Here is a 23,580-nt window from a genome sequence, read left to right on the forward strand (position 1 = left end):
TTTTTTTTTTTTTTTTTTTTGCGGTACGCGGGCCTCTCGCTGCTGCGGCCTCTCCCATTGCGGGGCACAGGCTCCGGACGCGCAGGCCCAGCGGCCATGGCCCACGGGCCCAGCCGCTCCGCGGCACGCGGGATCCTCCCAGACCGGGGCACGAACCCGCGTCCCCCGCATCGGCAGGCGGACTCTCAACCACTGCGCCACCAGGGAAGCCCATAATTGGTGATTTTTTGAAAAGACAGAAAATATGTTTATTTCTCTTCATCATGCTAGTTAGTCAAGTTAGGCCAAGTTCATATCATGTCATATTAGTCAAGTTAGGCCAGATCCATGTCTTCTCAAAGCAGTGAGAGCAGTTTTGGGGAAGATTTGAATGTCCATCCTGATAATAAACCATTTCATGCCATAAAGTTAAAACCAGCTTGGGAATAATACATGCTGCTCAGGCCATTTTACGTGTAACTTTTTTGCCTCTTTTTTTTTTTACATCTTTATTGGAGTATTTGCCTCTTCTTTTCCACAGTCTCCATCTGCTTCTCAGAGAAACCTCTGCTTTCTGTTTCTTCATGTTCCTTTCTCTTACTTTAGCAAATTCTGATGCTTTATCATTTTCTTTTCTTACTATTTTGCATCTGCTCTCCGGATTATAATTTTTCCTGAACAGAATTCATTCTGTTTATTGTTTGTGTAGATAAAGATAATTGTGAATATAAATATGCCTTATGAAAACCACTAAGGTGGGAGACCTGGGAGTAGAATATAAAGAGTGAAAAGAGAGGTGGAACTAAGACTCTGATATTGGAAAACAATAGTCATCAAGATAGAAATGAATTTTTTCCACCAATTTTTAATGTACACATTTTTTTTAGATTTTAATATTTCTGACACCAGGATGCATCTTATAGTTGATGCAATTTAATTGGTAATTTAAAAATTCTTAATAGTACATAAATTATGGTGACTCAGAATCAATGGCATCTTAGATAAGATGAATTACAGTGATGAAGAAGTTTGTGATGTTTAAGAATGAGTCAGACCATAGATATGAGTAAGGAAAGAGTCTACTCTAGTTCTAAGGGAGCAGTTACAAGAATGGGTTGCCTCTTTCCCGAGAGCTCTGGATACCTAAAGGTCGTCTTGATAACTGGGCTCACCCAGTTAGGAGACAGGAGCCCCTTCTACCTGAATCTGAATAGGACCTGACAAACTCAACTGAATACACATGTTCTCAGATCAGTGATATATGAGTAGATACTTAACAGCCAGCTCTCCAATAAATAAAAGGCCTTGATTTGCCGATTTCTGTGGTATGAAATAGTTCCACCATGGCCAATGTTAAGTTACCTATGTGATGTCATTGAATGTGTAGTTGGAAATATGAGTGCACAGTCAGCTTTCACAAGCTGGTGCAGTCTGGCTCCAGCACACCCCTACTGCAGGTAGTCAGAAGCTAAACGGTGTCTTAGCAAGGTGAACGATGCAAACCAGGTGATACCTGGAAGAGAAAATGGGTTCTGTGCTACGTGGCATGAGAGGTAATGGCTAGGTCTTGACTTGCCCTGGTATATCAAATAACATACAAACTTAGTCAAAAATAGTAAAACCTAAAGAAAGTTCTAAGTAAGACGTGTCTGTCCATCTAGATTTTAATACTGCAACCTATATCTATTGTGTAATGGGGTATTGAAGGGATTAAATTAGATAATGTATGTAAAGATTTAGAACAGTGATTGGTATATAGTAAACAGATGCTACTATTATTATTCTTTAAATCCTGATGATTTAGGGTTTTTGTGACCTAATGATGACATCCCTCAAGAATTTCTGTTGAGGGATTTTGCACCAGGCAAGTTGTGAAGATATGTGGTCCTAAAATTGTCCTTCAAGAGAGGCAACCTAAACTCTCTCATACTGTCAGCAGGAGCTGTAGCAGGTCATTTTTCATTAATAGAAAATATATCAATAATTTGAAAATGAAGTACTGCTTTGTTTTATATAAAGAAATCCTCTCCTCTCTTCCCTACAATTGATAAGCTTTACATCATGCTACCATGGGTGCCACCCAGTTGCAGCGGCCATCCTTATTCTTACAAGCTGACCTAACATGCAGCCAGAACATCCGGTATTAGCTTTATAAAAAGATGTATTTTACATATAACTCTGCTGAATTATGGGTATTTCACCTGCTCAGTCAAATTTATTATAAATTGCAAATGCCAGTTATATACATGTTTCTTTATATTTGTGGATGGAATTTTGTTTGTGATATTTCTTTCATGGATATTTATTTTTTTGTGGATATTCTTTTATCTAAAGTTTTTTCCCCCATTTTATGATATATTCTTGAGCATAAAATTTCAGAATGCTTTAGGTGTCTAGAATTTCTGATTTGATTCTTATGCCTTATTAACTAGATCACAGAATTTTAAATATCAGTATTTTTGACTAGATATTTCTCTAATTCTGTAATATGATTTGAATTTATTTTATGTGTAGTATAGCTCTAAATGGTTAAATATTGGAATCTGTTGCAACATTAATTAAATTAATTTTAATTAATTTAATTAAATTTCAGTTTAATGAATTGAAAAATTAAATTAACTGTTCATTGAAAACTATGTACATACCACATAAGCACACATCCTATTAACAGAAATTACTATATGGTTGAAACCCCCATCTCCACATGTACTCTCCTCCCAGTGAAGCAGTCTATTTAACAGAAGTGTTTGTGGGGGGAGAGTGGTGGCTTATAATAATTTTGCAAAATAAATTCTCTAGTCTAGGGGGCAGTCACTGTATTAGCGTCTTTTTTTTTTTCCTTAGGAGAATTAAATGCCTGTATCTCTTTGTTCTGTAGTTATCTGCCATAGTTACCTTTACTGCTTCCATCTACCTGCCCAGTATCCAGTCACTCTCACCAGGAATTCCCACTTAAACTTCCAAAGCACTCACAAAATCAATATATTCATGATTGAGGATCATGAAAAGGGAGGAGCCATACTGGTGTAGGAGTTGATTTGTTCGTTCGTTTGTTCATTCATTCATTCATTTATTCAACAAACGCTTACTGGACCTCTTCAATTTGGCAGGCACTGTTGTAAATAAGGGCTGATAAAGAAGACAGACTAGCTCTCTGCTCTCATGAAGTTGGGGGAACTTAGTCTATTGGGGGAATGAGGAACAGATAGTAAACTAGTGCACAAATCAGTTTTAGAAATTGATAATTAAATAAGTAAGAAGTGGTAATATGATGACAGGATGTCTGGCGAGTAGAAGATAACAGTAGTCAGAGAAGGCCTTTGACCTCTACTTCTATTGCTAAAAGTCTAAAATGCCACCAGATTGCTTCTTTTAAAAAAGGTGATAAACAACTGATAAGAATCCTAAATTGTTTTGGTTAACTGAATATTCTAATTAGCTAAGCTACAGCCTTTTAATAAGTTCTGTAACTTTTTTTTTTTTTTTTTTTTTTTTTTTTTTTTTTTATTTATTTTTTGCTGTACGTGGGCCTCTCACTGTTGTGGACTCTCCCGTTGTGGAGCACAGGCTCTGGACGCGCAGGCTCAGCGGCCATGGCTCACGGGCCCAGCCGCTCCACGGCATGTGGGATCTTCCCGGACCGGGGCACGAACCTGTGTCCCCTACATCAGCAGGCGGACTCTCAACCACTGTGCCACCAGGGAAGCCCTGTTTTAATATTTTTGATTATTGTTTAAAAGAACCAAGTTTTCAGTCTTTGACCCAAGAAGCTATAGGGTTATGCAGAAGGGCTTCAGAGATTGCCCTGGGAGTAGAGAGGGGAGTTAGGCCCTATTTCAGAGCAGCTCTGCATTCATTGTTTTATATGTTACAGTTCTGGGAGTGTTTTGTTTAAGGTGTTGTGGGGGAGTGGTGGTGAGTATTTGTATCACCAAAAAAAAGTTTGAAAAACACTTCTAAAAGAAAAATTAAGTCTAGAAAGATGTTATATTAATAGTAACAGAATATAAACTATAGTATTTAAGCATGAAAGGTAGTATTGTGATCTACTTTGAGTGAGTTGCAAAATAGAAATATTATAATTACATTCAGAAATTTTGGAGGTGTGGATGGGACCTAACTCTTACAGTACCAACCTCAAAAGTTTTAACCATTATATGTTTTTAACTATCAATTTATGACTTGGAATCAGAAGTCAAATTATGACAAACCATAGTGACGCTGGTATTAATTTCTTTGGCAGTTGTCATTGAATTAACTGACTTGCTAAATTAATCAAGATTCTCTTGACTCATACCAGCACTTAGACAATTAGGAATTAGTAGTCCTCTACTAGAACTGGGCACTTTTGCTTCTTTCAGTTGAGGTATGTGTTTAGCAAAAGCTAGTTGTGTTTATTCCAAAACCCATTTATATTATCGCTAGGTAATTTATTTGATTATTGCATAAATTAATAAAATATGAGCATAGGAAGGGTTTTTGTTCTTATACAAGCTAATTTTAATGTTTTAGAAAGGCTCCATAAAGGAGAGTTTTTTTTAATGAAATTGCTATTGAATTAGTTTGAGCAAGTAAACCATAAAGATGTGGGGCGGGGGGCGGGAATCATAAAAATCTGGAAGGAATTGCTTTCCAAATGTCTTTTCTGTCCCTGCATTACTTTAAAGTGACTGACTCTGGCAATTGCAGACATTGCAGTCTAGGTATTGTTTATTTAAGGAGATCAGTGCAGAGCTCCAGCGAGTGAGCCTCTACTTAGCAAGAAAACCTGGCTCTGTGTCAGAATATTTGCATTAGTTGCTAAGTTAATATCTTTAGAGTATATGTGTATACTTTCTTAATGAGTCCTCACTTTGACCTACTTTTCCGTGAACCAACCTATGAGTCAGAGGGCTTCTACCGTGACTTAAAAATATAAAGCACTTTTCCCTTTAGACGTTTGTGTGTGTGTGTGTGTTATTAATACAGCACATAGTTTCACAAAATTTGTCCTAGTGTGGATTAAGATCATTTCCTTTCTATGTCTGATAATCCCAATAGCCAATTTTTTAAAAACTTATGTTGGCACTTTATGTACATCGTCAGATTTATTCTGCACAAGAAGCATAGAAAGTAGAAGATATTTTCCCCATTTTCCAAATGAAGAAAATGAGTCTCTGAGCATAAATAAGGTGGTGTAGCCATACAATTATAGTTCACAAGGCAGGGATTCAATCCTAGGGCTGTGTGTATCCATCACCCAGGAATGTTCTTTCACTGTACTGTGCTACTCTCTAAATCCTACAACATACAGCTACTAAAGTGTCATAGAAACGTCCTAAAGTAGCCTCACGTATGAACCAGGTTTATACCAGGAACCCTGAAAACAGTATGGTGGTGAAGCTCTGATAGAGGTCTGTTAAAGACTGACAGGTAGCCTGTTCTAATATCCTGGGTTATGGTGTCCCTGTATAGTATATTTGAATAGTATTACCACCAATAAGCTAATGACCAGAGGGCCCAGGCTTTGTTTCATAATGGCTGTGAATCAATTGTAGTGAGACCTGTAGTCACAGGAACTGGTTAACGTCTGACGATGATTAGTAGCTTAGAGTCAGAATGCCTCTTGTTATTTGGGAATGATATATTTCAAAAAAGTTTATTTTACAAATAGTAGAAAGTTGACTATGCATATAACACTTAATTTTTAATTGATTCGTTTTATAAAATGTGTCATTTATTTTCTTGAACCTTGTTAGACCTAAAGTTGTTTAACCTGTTTTTTGTCTTTGTTTTGATGACTCAAGGTCATAATTATAAACATTAATTCCTATATTGTATCTCAACTCAAATATATAGAATTATTGTTTCTCAGCTACATAACCCTCCAGTTCTGTAGTTTTTGTGTTTCACCTCTGGGTGTCATCTTTCTTTTTCTACTGTTTTATCTGTGTCTGCATTTTTAGCTTTCTTAGACTTCCTAATTTTCCTCTCATATCTGATGCCTGAGAAATTGGTCACCAAAATTGTGCTTAAAAATAAGAACAACTAGAGTTTGAGTAAGGACCTCACAGCCTCTTATGTAAGTAAAGTGTATGTACTTTAGTACATGAACTTCAACATATATTTTGACCGCTCCTAAACTCCCCTGCTTAATTCTCATTGGGTTCTGTGGAAACTTGGTGTCACCAGATAACTAACTTCCTGATAAGTGAAGTGTAACCAGGTCGGGGTCTTGCCTGTGTTGACTGCCTGTTCACTGATGCCCTTGATAAGAGTTGTCACATATCAGAAAAGTGTTTGCTGAACCAATCAAGGTGCTGAGTGTCTTGGATAAGAGCAGTTGTCGTGGTTGAGACTTTAACACCACCAGTAGGAATGGTGGCGAAAATAAGATAGGATTATTGGATCTCAAATACTACTTGAGATGGTGCCAATTCTTAACAGTGAATTTGTAAGTGAATGAGTAAATCTTTTAAGAATATTGTTATGTGCAAAGTATTGCTTTACGGCATTGATTAGTTTGGTTGGCTTGGAATGTACCTGTCGTATATTTTACCCATCTCAAGAACTAAGCTGCTGATTTTATTAATCTGTTTTTTTTTTTTTTTTTTTTTTTTGCGGTACACGGTCCTCTCACTGTTGTGGCCTCTCCCGTTGCGGAGCACGGGCTCCGGATGCGCAGGCTCAGCGGCCATGGCTCACGGGCCCAGCCGCTCCGCGGCATGTGGGATACTCCCGAACTGGGGTACGAACCCGTGTCCCCTGCATCGGCAGGCGGACTCCCAACCACTGCGCCACCAGGGAAACCCCTATTAATCTTACTTTTAAGTAAACTGGGCCATGGTACGATTTTTCACTGAGTCAGCAAACACTTAATGAGCAGCTCTTGTGTGTCACCTCTGCATTTTATGCTAGAGATATACAGATGAAAGACAATCCCTGCTTTCAGGGAGTTAGTGATTCAGTCAGGGGATAGAGAAGTAAACCGATATACATAGTACCGTATGAGTTCTATTTCCTGTGTCCTACAGGAACGGAGAAGAGGGCATTGATGATGGAGTCAGCTTGTGTCAGAGATGGTTTCCCAAAGGAGCTGAGTTCAACAGTTGAACTGAGTTGTAAAGGATGGGTAGGAGATACAAAGTGCAGAAAATGGGAGGGAGCTGTACTTGACAGAGTTTTCAGTGAGAGAGAGCCCGGCTCTTCCGGGAACTCAAGTGGCTTAGTTGGCTTAAGTTTAAGAGGAGTGAGGGGGAAGAGTAGGGAGATGGGCAGGAGCCAGATCTTCAAGGGATTTATATACCATTCTAGAACATTGGGCCTTTATTCTGAAAGTGGTAAAGACACATTAAAGTATTGGAACAGGTAACATGGACCACACTTGTGTTTCAGTGAGACCATTCTGGCTGTGGTATGGTGTGGAGTACGTATTAGAAGAATGAAACCAGAGTTAGGGAGGCCAGTAAGGAAGCTTCTGGAAAGAAATGATAAGAATGTGAATTAAGTCTAGGGGTCAGGAAAGGAGACTTTTATTAATAATTTAGGAGATAGAAGAAACAGGTCTTGGTAACTAAGTAATGGTGGCTTGTGAGTCAGAGGGAAAAGTTTCTGATGGTGTTTGATTTCAGACATGAATGACTAGTAGATAGTAAATTGAGTTGTATTGGGGAGGTGGAGAAGGGAAATGTATTATATTGATACTTTTGCCTGCTTCAAAAATAAAAAATAAAATGCCCAGATTTAGATTAGTTTGATTCTCCTTTTCCCACTCCTAGTTATAATACTTCTGATTAGTATCAGTTAAGGAACATTCCTCTTTTTCACTGAAATATAAAATCCCTGTGGTTAAACCATGCATATCTTTTTGGTTAAAGAGTCTTATTCTCTAAATCTTTTTATTTCATTATGTTATATTTTAATTTTGATTTTTTTTAAGAATTGTATACCTTTCTATAAAATCCTAAAGCTCAGTTTTACAAAGTCCATTGATTTCTTAATGTTTCATGAAGATTGCCTCTCTTAAAGCATTATTTCTACACCCAACATCTCTCTCAACACACAGGATTAACAGCTCTGAAAATCGAAGCGTTTCAAAACAAGCATGATTGGCAGTTCTTAAGGTAACTAGCACATGCACTGAATATTATTTGTACTTTTGTTTGACACTAAGGTGGAATACACAAGCTAATTTCCCAGTCTTTGTTTCTATTTCAGGATGTGTGATGTATAGGGTCACATAAAGAGTTGGATAGATACTAAATGTTTCAAAAACTAAAGTTTTCAAGGTGTATTGGTAGGGGGGAAAAGAAAATAAGAATTTGAATTAAGTAGTTCTTTTTATTCCAGAGGACATGATTTACAATTAAAAATATGCATTTTTAAAATAGATTGGTGATTGAAAATCATTAGGTTTTCCTTAACAGATCTCTGATTATTTTTTTAGGATAAAGGAGCATCTGCTGTATTTAATTTTTTAATAAGAAATCTTAAGAATATTATAAATATTCTTATAAATACTATAAATCTTAAGAAAATTATGAACTATCTCAAGAATGGTATGAGTTCATGAAACACATGTAATTCAGACTGGATAACATTAGACAAAAAAAGGGGGGGATCATAGATGCAGAGAGCAGATTGGTGGTTGTCAAAGTGAGGTTGTGGGGTGGGTGGAATGGTGAAGGGGGTCAAAAAGTACATATTTCCAGTTGTAAAATAAATAAGTCCTGGAGATAAAATGTACAGCATGGTTACTACAGTAATACTGTGTTGCATATTTGAAAGTTGCTAAGAGAGTAGATCTTAAAAAGTTCTCATCACAAGAAAAAAATTTCTTTTGTAGCTATTTATGGTGATGGATGTTAATTAAACTTCTGGTGATTATTTCATAATATACACAAATATTGAATCATTATGTTGTACCCTTGAAACTAATATAATGTCAAATGTCAATTATACCTCAATAAAAAAAAATTTTTTTAATGAATAGCATTAAAGTTTCCCACCCACCCTCTCCACTTGGATATATGGCATAGCAGTGCTCTTTTGGATTGATTTTTTTCTATTGGATTCTACTTTGATTGATGTACAAAATTGATTTACTTTATGTGGCATATTCACATACATACAGCTATATTAACCCAGAGATTGTGTAAATTTACATGTCTAGTAAGTTTGCCGTATATGCCTTCCCAGGACTGTAAAGGTTAAAAGTGAATCTGGAAACTACTATGGTGGCTGCTTGTTAAGGAATGCAAGCAATTAAGTCTTCCCACAAAAGCTTTGAAGTTAATATCTTAATAGGACAATGAGGAGAAAAAGTCAAGGCTGCACTCCTGCAATCGATTCAGGCTGTAGTTCTATTGACTTAAAAGTAGATTTTAGAAAAATTAAAAGTTATCTTAATAGAAATTGTGAGTTCTATTTTAGTTTGTAGAATTTCGTATTAATTTAGATTGCCACTTGATAACATCTAGAGACTTTCAGGGACCCAGAATTTCAACATGTACTTTGTGGTTAGTAATAAGAACAATAATAGCTAACATTTGTTGAACACTCTGTGCTAGGCACTTTGCTAAGAGATTTGCCTCTGGTTTTTAAAAATCTTTTTATTAATCTAAGGTAGATACTGTTAGAATCCTCATTAAAAAGCACTGAAGAAACGGAGGCTTACAGAGATTTTAAGTAACTTAAAAACTAGTCAGCGACTAGTAAATAAGCAGACTGGTGAGAATGTTAGCTCTAAGTCCGTATTGTCAACCTCTACTTTTTATATACTCATCAAATACACTTCCAGAATGAGTGTGTATGTGTGACTTGCTAATTTTCTCAGCAAATATTTATTGAGTATCTAAATTACAGTGTGCTGAATGCAGTTTAGAAGAACTGTATGGCATCTTTAGAAGGAAAGATGCATAGAGCCCAGCAACACAGAGGAATATATGAGTAAATGCCTAAATGAATGGTGTGGTTAAGCACAGAAGTGTTCAAAGGAGAACTGGAGAAGCGAGAGTTGAAATGGTTTCATGAACAAAAAAGAGGGCTTCTCAAGGAGATGGAACTTTGGCTAGATTCTGAAGGATAGGGGGAGGGGCACTGGGAGATGGATAATGAAAGAACAGTGGTGGGGGAGACGGCATGAGCAATGGCACAGAGTTGAGAATGAGCTTGGGGGGATTGTATTAGTCATCTACATCTGTACAACATATTACTCCAAAACTTAGTGGATTAAAACAATAAACATTTATCTCCTCACACAATTGCTGTGGGTCAGGAGTCCATGGGTGTCTTCACTGGGCAGTCCTGGCTCAAGGTTTCTTATGAGCTTCAGTTAAGATATTGGCCAGGCTGAAGTCATCTGAAGGCTTGACTGGGGCTGCAGAATTTGCTTCCAAGGTGGCTCCTCACTTGCCTGGTAAGTTAGTGCTGGCTGTGGACAGGAGGCCTCAGGCCTCATCACATGACCTCTCCATGGGCTGCTTGAGTGTCCTCATGACATAGCAGTTAGCTTTCCCCTGAGTAAATAATCTAAGAGAGAGCTTGAGGTCGTTGTGATGTCTTTTATGACCTAGTCACACATTGTCACTTGTGCCGTATTCTGTTCTTTAGAAGCAAGTCACTAAGCCTAGCCCACACTCAATGGGAGAGGAGTTAGTCCCCACCTTTTAGAGGGAGGTATATACATAATATGTGTACATATTTTTTTTTTTTTTTTTTTTTAACCCTTGTCCCCTGCATCGGCAGGCGGACTCTCAACCACTGCGCCACCAGGGAAGCCCTGTGTACATATTTTAAAACCACCATGGGTCAAGAGCCCATGGCCTGGATGAAGTTTTAAGGAATAATGAAATATTTACTTTGCTAGACAGACAAGGATCCTGATAAAAAATTCTGAATTTCAAGCTGAAAAATTGTGATGGTGGAGATACAAAGGCGTTGTATTTGGGGATTGGTGTTTTTGAACGATGACACTGGTAGTGATGTGTGGGATGGAATGGATGGGCAAGGACAGTTCTGAGACTGTCACAGTAATCCAGACAGTGGCTTACTAGGGGCTGGCCTAGAGTGAGAAGAGATGGGAAAGAAAAGCTTGGAGAGACTGTTTAAAGAATTGACTGATAGACTTTGGTGACTGGGGCTTGAGGTTTCCAGCCCAGTGACTAGAAAAATGGAGGTCACAGCAAAAGGGAAGTTGGGTGGAGTTGCTGTTCATAGGGCAGGACATGGAGCTCAGGTTTTTAAATTAATTATTAAAATTAATTAATTAATTAATTTTTGGCTGCATTAGGTCTTTGTTGCTGCAAGTGGGCTTTCTCTAGTTGCAGAGAGCGGGGGCTACTCTTCATTGCGGTGCACAGCCCTCTCATTGCAGTTGCTTCTCGTTGCAGAGCACAGGCTCTAAGCACGCGGGCTTCAGTAGTTGTGGCTCACAGGCTCTAGAGTGCAGACATAGTAGTTGTGGCACACGGGCTTAGTTGCTCCGCAGCATGTGGGATCTTCCCAGACCAGGGCTCGAACCCGTGTTCCCTGCATTTTCAGGCAGATTCTTAACCGCTGTGCCACCAGGGAAGCCCGGAGCTCAGTTTTAGACATGTGGTTATTCTGTAGATGTTTGGCCATATGAAAGTGGATTTATGATAAATTAGGCTGTAGAATAACAGTAGACCTGAAATTAGCAACTTCATATTGGGCTCTAAGTTTCTATATCTTCTGACTTTATCAGCAAAACACATGACAAAACAAAAAAGAAAGGCAACGGCATCAGTGCAGATTCATGTTTGTGCCACGTTAAGTAAGTGTGATTTTTTTTTTTCCCCAAAAAGAAATCTTGTGGTGTTCAGGTTCAAGCATCCTGTTGGAGCTGAATAGCTTTGTTTCTAAAAGTGAAAGGCAAATGTAGAAATAGCAGATGGGATCCTTTCGGAGAGGTAACATGTCTTGCCAGGTGTATTCAATATAGGATCATATTATATGACATCAACCAGAGTTCTGAAAATTCTTTCATTCATTTCTAGTAGATTCTGCATTACTTTACCTTTTTCAATCTCAGGTTTCTTGTTCCTGTCTTCCACCTCCTTAGCATATCACCTTATCTTCTTCTTTATTAAGTTCATACATTAGTTTAATCTGTGTGAAATTGCTGGGTTTTTTAAAGTAAAAAAATAGTTGAATATCTGAAATTTCAAATGATTCAACCTAATACTCCCTGGCTTTCCTATTCTCTACCTTAAATTTTTTCTGTATCATCTTGTCTAAATTCTATAAAGTTTGAAACATTTTACCCTTCAAGCTATCATTCTGTTCCTCCCTGTCCCTCAAATTACCCTTATTTTCTAAATTTCCATTTCTTCCTCAGTTTAGCCCACCTGACTCTGCCCTCACCATTGTACTAATTGAAAACACCCTCTTAAATTCATCAGTGACCTTCTGGTCCCCTGCCCAGTCGTTTTTGCCCAAGCTGTCTGTAATATTCAGCACTCTTTGTTGGCTGTACCCTTTTCTGAAATTGTCATATACCTTCTTTTTCTTGGTTCTCCTTCTATTTCCCTATTGTTTTTCTACACTCCTCTAAAAGTGCTTTATAAAATTTTTGAGGATAAAATGGTAGGAAGGAGATACAGTGGTTCTTGGAATGTGCAGGGAAGTTGAGCGGGGCAAGTATCAGGAAGAACATGGGCCCGGAGGGCAAGACGCCTTGGTTCTAATCCTACATCAGTCAGTGTGTACAGTGAAAGTTCCTTTATCCAAGAGTCTAAACCTAGGCTAATTTAACCAAGAGAATTGTTTAAAAAGGAGTGCTTTGGAGCTCCCCTAATAAAAAACCCCAGCATTATAATAATTGAAAAATACTTTATAAGCCTGTAAATGACACTTACGTCTTCGTTTATATGTATCCCGTCTTCTTTTATTTGGTAAATTCAGTTTCAACATAGTCCTGTACTTGAAAATATGATGCTCTGCTTTTAGCTTGTTTTAATTTTTAAGAAAAGATTTTTCTATAAGTGTACTACAGTTAGATTTCTTCTAAAGTTTTAATTCAGAACCTTAATTTTGCACCTAAAATAGAATACTTTGTGTTCATTTTAAAAATGCAGATTAGCTATTAATTAGCTTAATTAGTACTGATTGAGCATATTATAACGTTCACGTGGATTTTATGCTATTGCCTGTGTCATTTTTGAATTTATTAAGCAAATGATTCTTTCCTTGATGTATTTTCCTTGAAAGCATTTTCTTTTATATACAGTACTTTTTTGAAAATGTGGTTATCAATTATTGTTATGATATATAATGGAGAGAGCTATACCTCTTTCAGTGTGGAATATATGTTATTTGGCTTCCAAAAAATATATTGCTGTGAACGTACATAATTTGAGACTTAATGTTTTTGAGTTAACCTTACCTCAAAACTTCTACTTTATTCACCATCCATTTACTTTTAGCCTTTACATTAATTTTTTATTTATTAGAAAGATATATGCCAAACTATTTTTGAAAGTTAACAACTACACATCAACTCTTTAGATCTCAATCTTTTCCAGGAACTAAATATCTTTTCCTAATTGCAGTTATCAGTATTTTAGCCTGTTTGCAGAATGTAATTTATTTAGAAACTTTAATTTTGAATTTTGCTTGTTTTTCAAATACTGCACCTTCAGCATCAATTTTTTAAAGTTGTTTCATTTATTTCACTGAAGGAAACGAAACATCCTGACATTTGAAGGAAAACGTTCCAAATGTGGTACCTAATGCTTAATATATGCGAGCTTGTGATATAAAATCTGTGTATGTTAGTAATGATGCTGATGATGTTGATGATTGCTAACAGCAGCAGCCACTTCCCAATTTTTAGCACTGTTAAGATATTCTCCCTCTAAAGCAGTCTTAAGTCACTTTAAGAAAATAAACATAGGCTATTTCTTTGGCAAAAATAATTTTAAAATATCTGGCATAGTGCCTTGCAGATTATAAGTTCACCATAAATATTCATTGCTTACTTTTTTTTTTTTTTTTTGCGGTACGTGGGCCTCTCACTGTTGTGGCCTCTCTGTTGCGGAGCACAGGCTCTGGACGCGCAGGCTCAGTGGCCATGGCTCACGGGCCTAACCGCTCCGCGGCACGTGGGATCTTCCTGGACCGGGGCACGAACCCGTGTCCCCTGCATCGGCAGGTGGACTCTCTACCACTGCGCCACCAGGGAAGCCCCATTGCTTACTTTTTTGATAGACAGGAGTCACAGAAGCATTTAGCTAACAGTAGGTATTGCAATTATTGGTTGATGTATACTGTTATTAGTTGCCCTTTGGTTTTATAAAGGAACAAAATTTCCTTCAATGAAGAGTAATGAGTATTCCTGTTTCAGTAAAGAAGTGAGATCATCCTAATTTTAAGAAGAAAAATAAAATTAATGTTGAACTAATGAGAATTTATTACTTTCCAGAATGAAAATTAGGATGTACTTGTTCTTGTCTTCATAGTTGTCTAACATTATCATAATCATTATAGCCAATGATTATTAGCTTTAGCTCTTATTATGTTGAGTCACTTTTCTACGCATCGTAGTGGTTTAAGCTCATTGACCCTGAAATAAGAATTTCTGAATTTGAATCCTGGCTGTACTACTTATTAATTGTGTGATCTTGGGCAAGTTGCTTAAATTCATGGAGCCTCAATTTTGTTGCCTTCAAAATAGATGAATGAAATGATTACTGTAAATGGCTTGTGTGAGAAATAAGATCATCATCATCATCATCATCGTGAACAGCTGACATTACCTTTTCTACGTGTCGAACAGATAACGATACCTTACTTACATATCTTACTATCTACTTACTATCTACTTTACAGAGGAAGAAAAGTGAGCCCCAGAGAATTAAGTGACTTTTCAAATCATTTAGACTTGTGTCAGTTAAACTTAGCAGAAAACTTGAAGACTTGTGGATTAAACATATAGAGACTTACTTTTCTTGCATAAGAATCCTGGCTGCTGGAGCTTCCGGGGTTGCTTCAGCAGCCTGACAGCATTAGCGCTGCCTTCTCCTTGCGTCACAGGTACAATAAGGCTGCTGATTCTCCTGGGCTACATGTCTGTGTTCAAGAGAGGAAGAGAGTGGGGGAGGGTACAGTCAGCTTCTCTGTCCCTTTTATCAGGAAAACAAAAGCTTTTTTAGAAATCTCTTCCAGACTTCAGCCTACCTTTCCTTGATCAGACCTGTATAAAATGGCTCCTCCCTAACTGCAGAGAAAGCTCTGAAAACCAGCGTTTAATCTTTTCATTGTGGAGGCTGCAGAGGAGGAGTAATTCCCCTCCCGTTAACCTAGCCAGAGGGCCCTGCTGCTTTGCCTAAGATCCAATAACGCTTCAGTGGCAGAGCTGAGATTCTAACCCAGGTGTTTCTTGCTCCAAAGCCTATTTCTCCAACACTGCCTCTCAAAGAATCAAGACCCCATCACAAACATTTTGAATAACCATTTTCCAACTTCCGTATGCAGGCACAGTTTTTCTTCTTGAAATTTTGTATTTTTCAGAATAAAAATTTATTTACCTTTTTAGTCTGGCTGAATTTTGAAGGTATAGGTTATGTGTCCCTTCCTATCTTCAAATAAAAATATAAACCCCAAATTAGTGACTGAATGCTTTTTCTATTAGAAATGATTACCAAGATATGTTTATTTCAGGGAATTTCTGATAACATTTTTCAATTTTCTATAGTAAAAAAACATAATACATCATTAAGGTAGTGAGGTTTTGCCTCTTTCCGTTCTAATTATTATGTTTTAACTCATGGTAAATGAGTTTGTTCTATGCTCATTTCCTAAGGGGTGGTTATCCACTGATTTCATTTTCTGGAATAAAGTTATGTCACAATTCTTGGAAACTGCATATTTATTTTTTTGTTTTGTTTTTTCAGAGATGGGGGTGGGATGAGGAGTGGGTGAAATGAAGGTCATAATCCAAATTCTCTATTCAGCCCTCAAATATATAACCATAACTTACTCTTATTTTGTCTTTTTAATATTTGAGATAAGTTACATTGAATTTTGTAGAGAAAAAAAGGATAAGATACAGTAACATTTTGAACTAGGCAACATTATCCACATTTTGTAGGCAAGCTGACTAAGCCTAGAGAAGTTAGGAAACTTCTGCAGTCAGTGAACTAGTACACGGTAGGGTTTGGAGTGGAGCCCAACCTGTTGCTCCATGCATTGAGAGGATAGAATCCTCAGCAGTCTGTTCACTTAAGACAGATCGTTCTGTTTCTTTTAAAATATTTAAATAACATGTTTATCAAATAAAACATACCTCTAGGTATCACTTTTTACATTCGAACAACTTTTTGTTGCAATAAGCTTTTGTAAAATAATCAAGAAACATTATTAAGTATAAGCCATAGTTTAACTTAAGCCATACCTTTTGATTTCTGTTTTACCAAATCACTTTACCAGAGATGTTATCAAGTAATATTTACCTCATGTAAGCTAAATTCACCCACATTGTCAGTGGTAAACCATCACTGACTAATAAACAAGTGAACTGTTCCCGTATTGACCTTTCTAGTCTGAATTGCAAAGTATGTCTTTCTAACTATTGACATTGTGATGTGGTCCATCTACATTTCTGTGTACATTTCTCTCTTTTCAGATTCATTTTTTTGAATTGGATAATTAACTAAGCAAAATGTTTCAAGTTGCATTTTTTATTATTAGGAAAGTAGAAAAAAGAAGTATTTATACATCTATAATTGTAAATATCATCAAATACTGTGTTCTTTTACATTAAAAATTTATGGGTTACTGAAAATGCATAAATTTCAATTTATGCAAGTATTCTTTCCCACTTTTCTATATACTCTTTTATTTATTATAAAAAAATATGCTACTGACCAAACCAAATCCAATTAATTCTGTTGGTTTCTTCATTTTAGATTAAAACTTTAATTCATTTATTTATTCTATTGATATATATTGATCACCACAATGTCAAAGCTAATGTTCTTCAGTGATCAAGCCAAATTACTGAAGTTACACTTATGTTGGAATTTCTGTTATAAATTTTTCTTTTTGTTTCAACTTGTAAAAGTAATGCAGTCTCATAGAAAAGCTATGGGAAATTCCCTAAGTAGGAAAATTTTATAACTTCGTAAGTCCAATTTTGTAACTGTGTATGGTGATGATGTTAACTAGACTTCTTGTGATGATCATCTTGCAGTGTATACAAGTAGCGGATCATAATGTTCACCTGAAACTAATGTAACGTTATATGTCAGTTATAACTCAATAAAAAAAAAGTACTGCTAAAACGCTAAAAACAAAAGAAACAACAAAAAGAAAACCTTCATAGATCCACCAGTCGTTTTGGTGAATTTCCTTTCAGTCTTTTCATCTAGACACAGATTTTTGTTTTGGTTGTATATGGTTTTAATCTCTATATAATTTTGAATTACAAGTTTCTCAATTTTGTAGCATAGCCTTTTTCATTATGAAGGATGCTTTATATATCACTAAATATAACACAATTTCTTTAAGCAATCCTGTTTATTAGACATTTAGGTTGTTTCTACTGTTTTAACTCTAATAAGTGGCACAGCCATGAACATCTTTGAGGGTAAGACTTCTAGGACTATTTCCTGAAGAAAGATTAAGTGGAATAACTAGGCTTAAAGGTTATTGATATTTTTCATGCTTATACAAACAGATTGAACATTTCATAGGTTTTTTATTACTAGTATTTCCTTTTTTGTAAATTGTTAGTTTCTTTGCCTAGCTTATTTATCTTTTTGGGATTATAGTGTCTTCCTGAGCTATGTATATGAGCACTTGGTATAATTAAGGTTGTTCATCTTTTTATTTTAAAAATATTTTATTACAAAAGTAATTAAAGCTTATTGCAAAATCCAATAAATTTACATAACTTAACAGAAATAAAGAACATCTAGTGAAAACGTAATATAAAAAAAATTTCTTAAAGAAATCATATTTTTGAGTACTATTTTATAACTGGGTTTTCCCTCCAAATAGTTAGGTGTCTAAATATGTCATTATATATGGAATATATAGCATCCATTACTGTAATTTATTTGATGTTGTTGATGTTGTTTCCAGTTTTCACTATTTTTATAAACACTTCAGAGACAATTCTGTGCATAAATCTTGATATGATTATTGGATTATTTCCTTGAAATAAATTCTTTGGAATGGGAAGACTGGAAAGGATGTATATTCCTTAAAATTATATACATATTTCCCATTTGCCACAAAGAAACTGTTTGTCCCTAACACTAGTTATCATTTTATTTTTCATGTTTGCCAGTCTAATAGACAAAAATACTGTCATTGTTTTAATTTGCATTTCTCATGACTAGCAGTGGTGAATATCTTGCCATTTATTTAGTTCTGAAATGAATGTTGTATTCCAGTTTCATTGGCCTGTTCCAATTGCTCATTAGTCTTTGGATTTATCACGTTTTTATTAATTTATACCCTTTGTCATGCTGTTAAAACTATTTACTACCAGTATATTGTTGGTTACATTTGCCATACAACATTTTTCTATTATTATCTAATTGATTTTGCATATTTTTTCTTCTATAGTTTCTAGTTTGGTTGTCATACATAGAAAAACCATTCCCTCCATGGAAATATTGGCATATGTTTCCTTCTAGTATTTTGTAGTTTTATATTTCAGTCTTTTTTTTTTTTTTTGCGGTACGCGGGCCTCTCACTGTTGTGGCCTCTCCTGTTGCGGAGCACAGGCTCCGGACACGCAGGCTCAGCGGCCATGGCTCACGGGCCCAGCCGCTCCGTGGCATGTGGGATCTTCCCGGACCGGGGCACGAACCCGTGTCCCCTGCATCGGCAGGCGGACTCTCAACCACTCTGCCACCAGGGAAGCCCAATATTTCAGTCTTTTTTAAAAACTGTTTAAAATTTATTTTGGAATAAGTCAGGACTCCTACTCCCCCCACCCCATAGTAATGATTACTAATATGCATTGAGCTCATATTACCTTCTTTTGTTGTTCTTAAGACACATTTATTTGAATTTTAACCTCTCTTACTTCCTTGAAATCACTATTGTCCAGGTGACAACAATGACATAGTTGTCATTGCCTGCCCATATGCAGAATTAGTCTTGACTGTTTATATTATTAACTTACATTTTGAGCTATGTTCTTGGTAGACTGTAAACCGCAATGTATTGTGTCATTCTCAGCATTTTTTTCTTTAGTAAAATAGAATAGGAGATATTAGAATGCACTGCATATAGCAAGACTAATTATAGCTTTTAGGAAACTTATTTCAGTTATGTGTTAATGTGTGTGTAGAAGGTAATTTCTTTATGGGGGTGCTGGGTTGTGATGTAAACCATGTTTCTTACTTTGTCAGCCATCGTTGTCCAGAGATTGTAATGGTGAGGTTAAAGGCAATTATGGAAGACTGTAACCACTGCTGACAAGAAAAGACAAAGTGGCTGGTGCTGGAATGGGATAAAAGCTCAGATTTCTGTGCACCTGGATCTTCTGAGGATCTTCACTCTCTCTTCTGCTCTTAATTATACTTTCCCCCTGGCCACTTGTCTACCTGCTGCTGTTCCCAATGTTGTAGACTTTCTCCTTGGCAGAAGCACCCAAGGGAGTTAGTCGTGCTTGGCCAAATTTTCTTTTAAGCTCTGCTTCACACTTAGTAGTCATAGATACTAACTTGCCTTGCCTTCCTATATAGGAAGCACACCCAGTATGTAGAAGCAAAGCCCGTCACTATCCAGAATATGCAGTTTACTGCATAGTTTATAAAGTTGTTGTTCCCAAATTGTTTACCACAAACCCATTGGACAATAAGTCTTTATCATCTTTACTATATGGTTGTAGAAGCTAGCTTTCATTTTCTTTTCCAAATCAGCGTATTATCTTTACTTTGCCCTGTGGATATCCATCAGTTTTCCATCTTAAAGATAGTTTTTCTTCTTTCTAATGACTGAAAGTTTGAGCTATCACTTGATTAGATAAATTCTAATTTGGTTTTTTTTTTTTTTTTTTTGCGGTACGCGGGCCTCTCACTGTTGTGGCCTCTCCTGTTGCGGAGCACAGGCTCCGGACACGCAGGCTCAGCGGCCATGGCTCACGGGCCTAGCCGCTCTGTGGCATGTGGGATCTTCCCGGACCAGGGCACGAACCCGTGTCCCCTGCATCGGCAGGTGGACTCTCAACCACTGCGCCACCAGGGAAGCCCCCACGATCTGTTTAATTATTATCATTTTTAAAAGCAAGAACTTTCTGATGGATGGGAATATAAAATGCTGTAGCCACTTTGGAAAATAGTTTGCTTGTTCCTTAAATACTTAAACAGAGTTACCACATTACCCAGCAATTCCACTCCCAGGTATATAACCAGAAGAAATGAAAACATATGTCTACTCAGAAACTTATAAACAAATGTTCAAAACAGTATTATTCATAATAGCCAAAAGGTGGAAAGAACCCAAATGCCCACCCACTGATGAAATCATAAACAAAATGTGTGTGTGTATGTGTGTGTGTGTGTGTGTGTGTGTGTGTGTGTGTGAATATTATTCAGCCATAAAAAGTAATGAAGATACAACTTGCCTGAACTTTGAAAACATTATGCTAAGTGAAATAAGCCAGTCACAAAAGACTACATATTGTATAATTACATGTACATGAAATGTCCAGAATAGGCAAATATATTTAGAGGTAGAAAGTGGATTAGTCATTGCTTAGGGATGGGAGGATGAGGGGAGGGGCTTAAGGAGTTGATGGTTAGGGGCTGTAGAGTTTCTTTTTGGAGTGATGATGATGTTTAAGAATTGATTGTCATAATGGATGCACAACTCTTTTTAGTGAGTACAGTATACTTAAAGCCACTGAAGTGCTTACTTTAAATAGGTGAATTATATGGTATGTGAATTATATTTTATTTTTTTAATACAGTCATCTTCATTATAATTCATGATTACATTAGAAACTGACATGGATCTCTTGAATAATAATAAATAAACCTAGGTTTTCATAGGCTTCTGCTTTCTTTTCATTCAGTTATGTAGTTAGAAAATCCATTGTTTACTTGAGAATGGTGGAAAAGGCCAAGTAATATCTTAGAGGCGTTATGACAAGTGTTCACCTCATAAGTACTCTGAAAGGGCCTCTGGGAACCCAGGTCAAAAGACCATACTGTCTTATGAGAATTGCCGGTACTCAGTGTCTTCTGGAATTCCTTATAAATTTCAGTGGGCAGCTGGCCAACAGAACATTCCATTGCCCTACTGGTTTTCAAGGTGTGGTTCTGGGGCTACACGTTAGAATTTGCATTTCTAACCTCCTGTTCCCGTTTGATTTACCCTAACGGGCAATTTTTAAAAGGAGTCACATTGTACCTAAAGTTAGATTTTCATGCTTTTTTTATAAAAATAGTGTATTAGTCACTTGGCCAACTCTCCCTGCCAGGTAAAAGACCCAAAAGCCTTATGTCACCTGCCAAAAAGCTAGGTGAGGCTCCTCCTCTCTCCCCAAATCAAGTTATTTGGAATCCCGAGCAAATGCAATCGCAGAACAATAGTCTTTCCTGAAAAAGAAATGGCAGAGTAAGGGAGTGAGGACACTCCGTTTCTTTCTGTTTTGGTTTGTGAACTTGAGCAAGTCACGCATGGTCTTTGGTCCTCAGTCCCATCATCTTGTAGATCTTTTTACAGCCTTACCAACTCTAAAATCTATGATTTTAATTTGGGGGGAAATGATCTGATTACAGCTGTCAACAAATAGGCATTTAGACACACTGACTGCTTTTATTCATGGTTTCCCAAATTGCAGGCATGCTGATTTTGTAGGACTAATCCCGCTGCCCTCCTCTCCCTTATCATGGCTTCTAAAGGAAAGTCCATTGTTTGTTTATATTAAAGGCAGCATTTTCCCAAAGTTACTATACAGTGCAGTTCACCTCATTTCTTAGCCCAAACAATACATGTGGTGCCACAGAGTCTACTGTCAAATAGCTTTAGTTGCTTCTTTATAAAGCAAGCTAAGAGTAGCCCTTGTCACTGCCATGTTAGTCAGAGTATCTCAGCAAATAACCAGAGACTTTATTTATAGCAATGTATGTTTTGGATTTATAACATTTTATCTGTTATAGACATAGTATATTATTTGCTTGGTTACTTTATAATTGTGATAGTTTCATGCCACCCACCGTAGGTTGTTCTGCAGTGGTTATTCTAACCACAAATTAAGGAGTTATTTTTCTGTGGTTCAGTTATACACAAGAATTATATTGCAAGAATTACCGGAGCCCAAGTTCTGTAAACAGTTTTTTTGGAAGAAGTCTTTGTCTAACAGACTGACTAGATTGCTGGTACTAAGAACATTAGAGGATGGAATTTAGATGAGTAAAATGTAACTTGTCAATAAAATTGTTGAATATTGTGCTATAAGATGTCAGGTGAGAATTTGCCAACTGCCGTCTGTGTTGGTATATGGCAGTAGTCTTTTCAGTAGGACAGAACTGTAGGAATTTTCCTGTGCCTAGAACAGTGATGGTTTGTACTTTGGGGGTCATAGGCCCACTTGAGAATATAGTGAAATCACATTGTGTGTCTAGGAAAGTTCACACACGTGTATACATACACACATTTTGCATGTGATTGTACAGGGTTCACAGATTCCCCCAACTTATTCATTAACCTTTAGGGACCCGTGAACCTAGGTTAAAAATCCATGATCTGGAAGTCTGGGAGCAAGGTAGATTTTATCTTCTGGGGTCACTAATGGTGATAATTTGGAGGTGGAGCCGTATGTTCTTCATGGCGGTGTATAAGGTGCGCTGGATTTGTTGAAATGTAGAGGCTCTTCCTATGATAAGTGCCACAGGAATGGCATCACACATGCCTGGCTCTTTGGTTTACTGCTGTGTCCAAACATGTATAATAGTAGGTGCTGGGTAAATATTTATTGAATGAATGAAGAGGTCCAAGGAGAAATGTGTTCTGTGGAAGAAGAGCTGACTCCTGTTTCCAGATCACTGTATCTTGTTTCTACCCTTGCTTAATAGCTGATAGTTCAGAAGCAAAATAAGACAAAATGAGAATGCATCTAGTAACATTACAGAGGATGCATCTGAGCACAAATACAGTTTAACTATTTACTTCTCACCTTGCATAACCATAATTTTTCTTTTGTTGGAGATGGCCAAATTTTTCCCTCACTCTATCTTTTCCATTTCAGACATTACTTTAGTAATTAGAGAAAAGGCAGGATTCATTAAAAGTTTTTGTATTGTTTCTAGTTATTTTGAAGACCTATAGGATTTCTTGAAATATATTTTTGGCTGAATTTTTAGTTTTATAAATAATGGAAATTTTGCTGTGTGAGATTTTAGTCCAGATTTTTAAGTTCTCTTACTATATATTTAAAAAATAATGGCCCAAAGCTAGGCTTAATATTTGCTTTCTTTTTTGAAATTCAAATAAGTATCTAAGATTTCTAAGTTTTTTCTGCTTCCCTAGTGAATGACTTCAAAAGACAATCCTTCCCATATAAATGCCTTTTTTTCCCTAAAATAGGTTTAGTGCATCATCCTCAGTCACCTTTTGAGAAGTAAATGAAGTTTCATT

At 36.7% G+C, this 23,580-nt stretch overlaps 1 protein-coding gene across 1 annotated transcript in view; it reads left to right on the plus strand.

Annotated features, from left to right (window-relative positions):
- Window positions 1–23,580, plus strand: part of MRPS28 (mitochondrial ribosomal protein S28) — an 84,342-nt gene that overhangs the window by 296 nt on the left and 60,466 nt on the right. The window contains exon 2 of the mRNA XM_024731556.1: window positions 8,024–8,081. Within this exon, the coding sequence (XP_024587324.1) occupies window positions 8,024–8,081 (58 nt within the window). The remainder of the gene's footprint in view (window positions 1–8,023; window positions 8,082–23,580) is intronic.

Source organism: Neophocaena asiaeorientalis, unplaced genomic scaffold (genome assembly GCF_003031525.2).
Source record: "Neophocaena asiaeorientalis asiaeorientalis breed wild unplaced genomic scaffold, Neophocaena_asiaeorientalis_V1.1 scaffold371, whole genome shotgun sequence".
In the NCBI taxonomy this organism is placed as follows: Eukaryota; Metazoa; Chordata; class Mammalia; order Artiodactyla; family Phocoenidae; genus Neophocaena; species Neophocaena asiaeorientalis.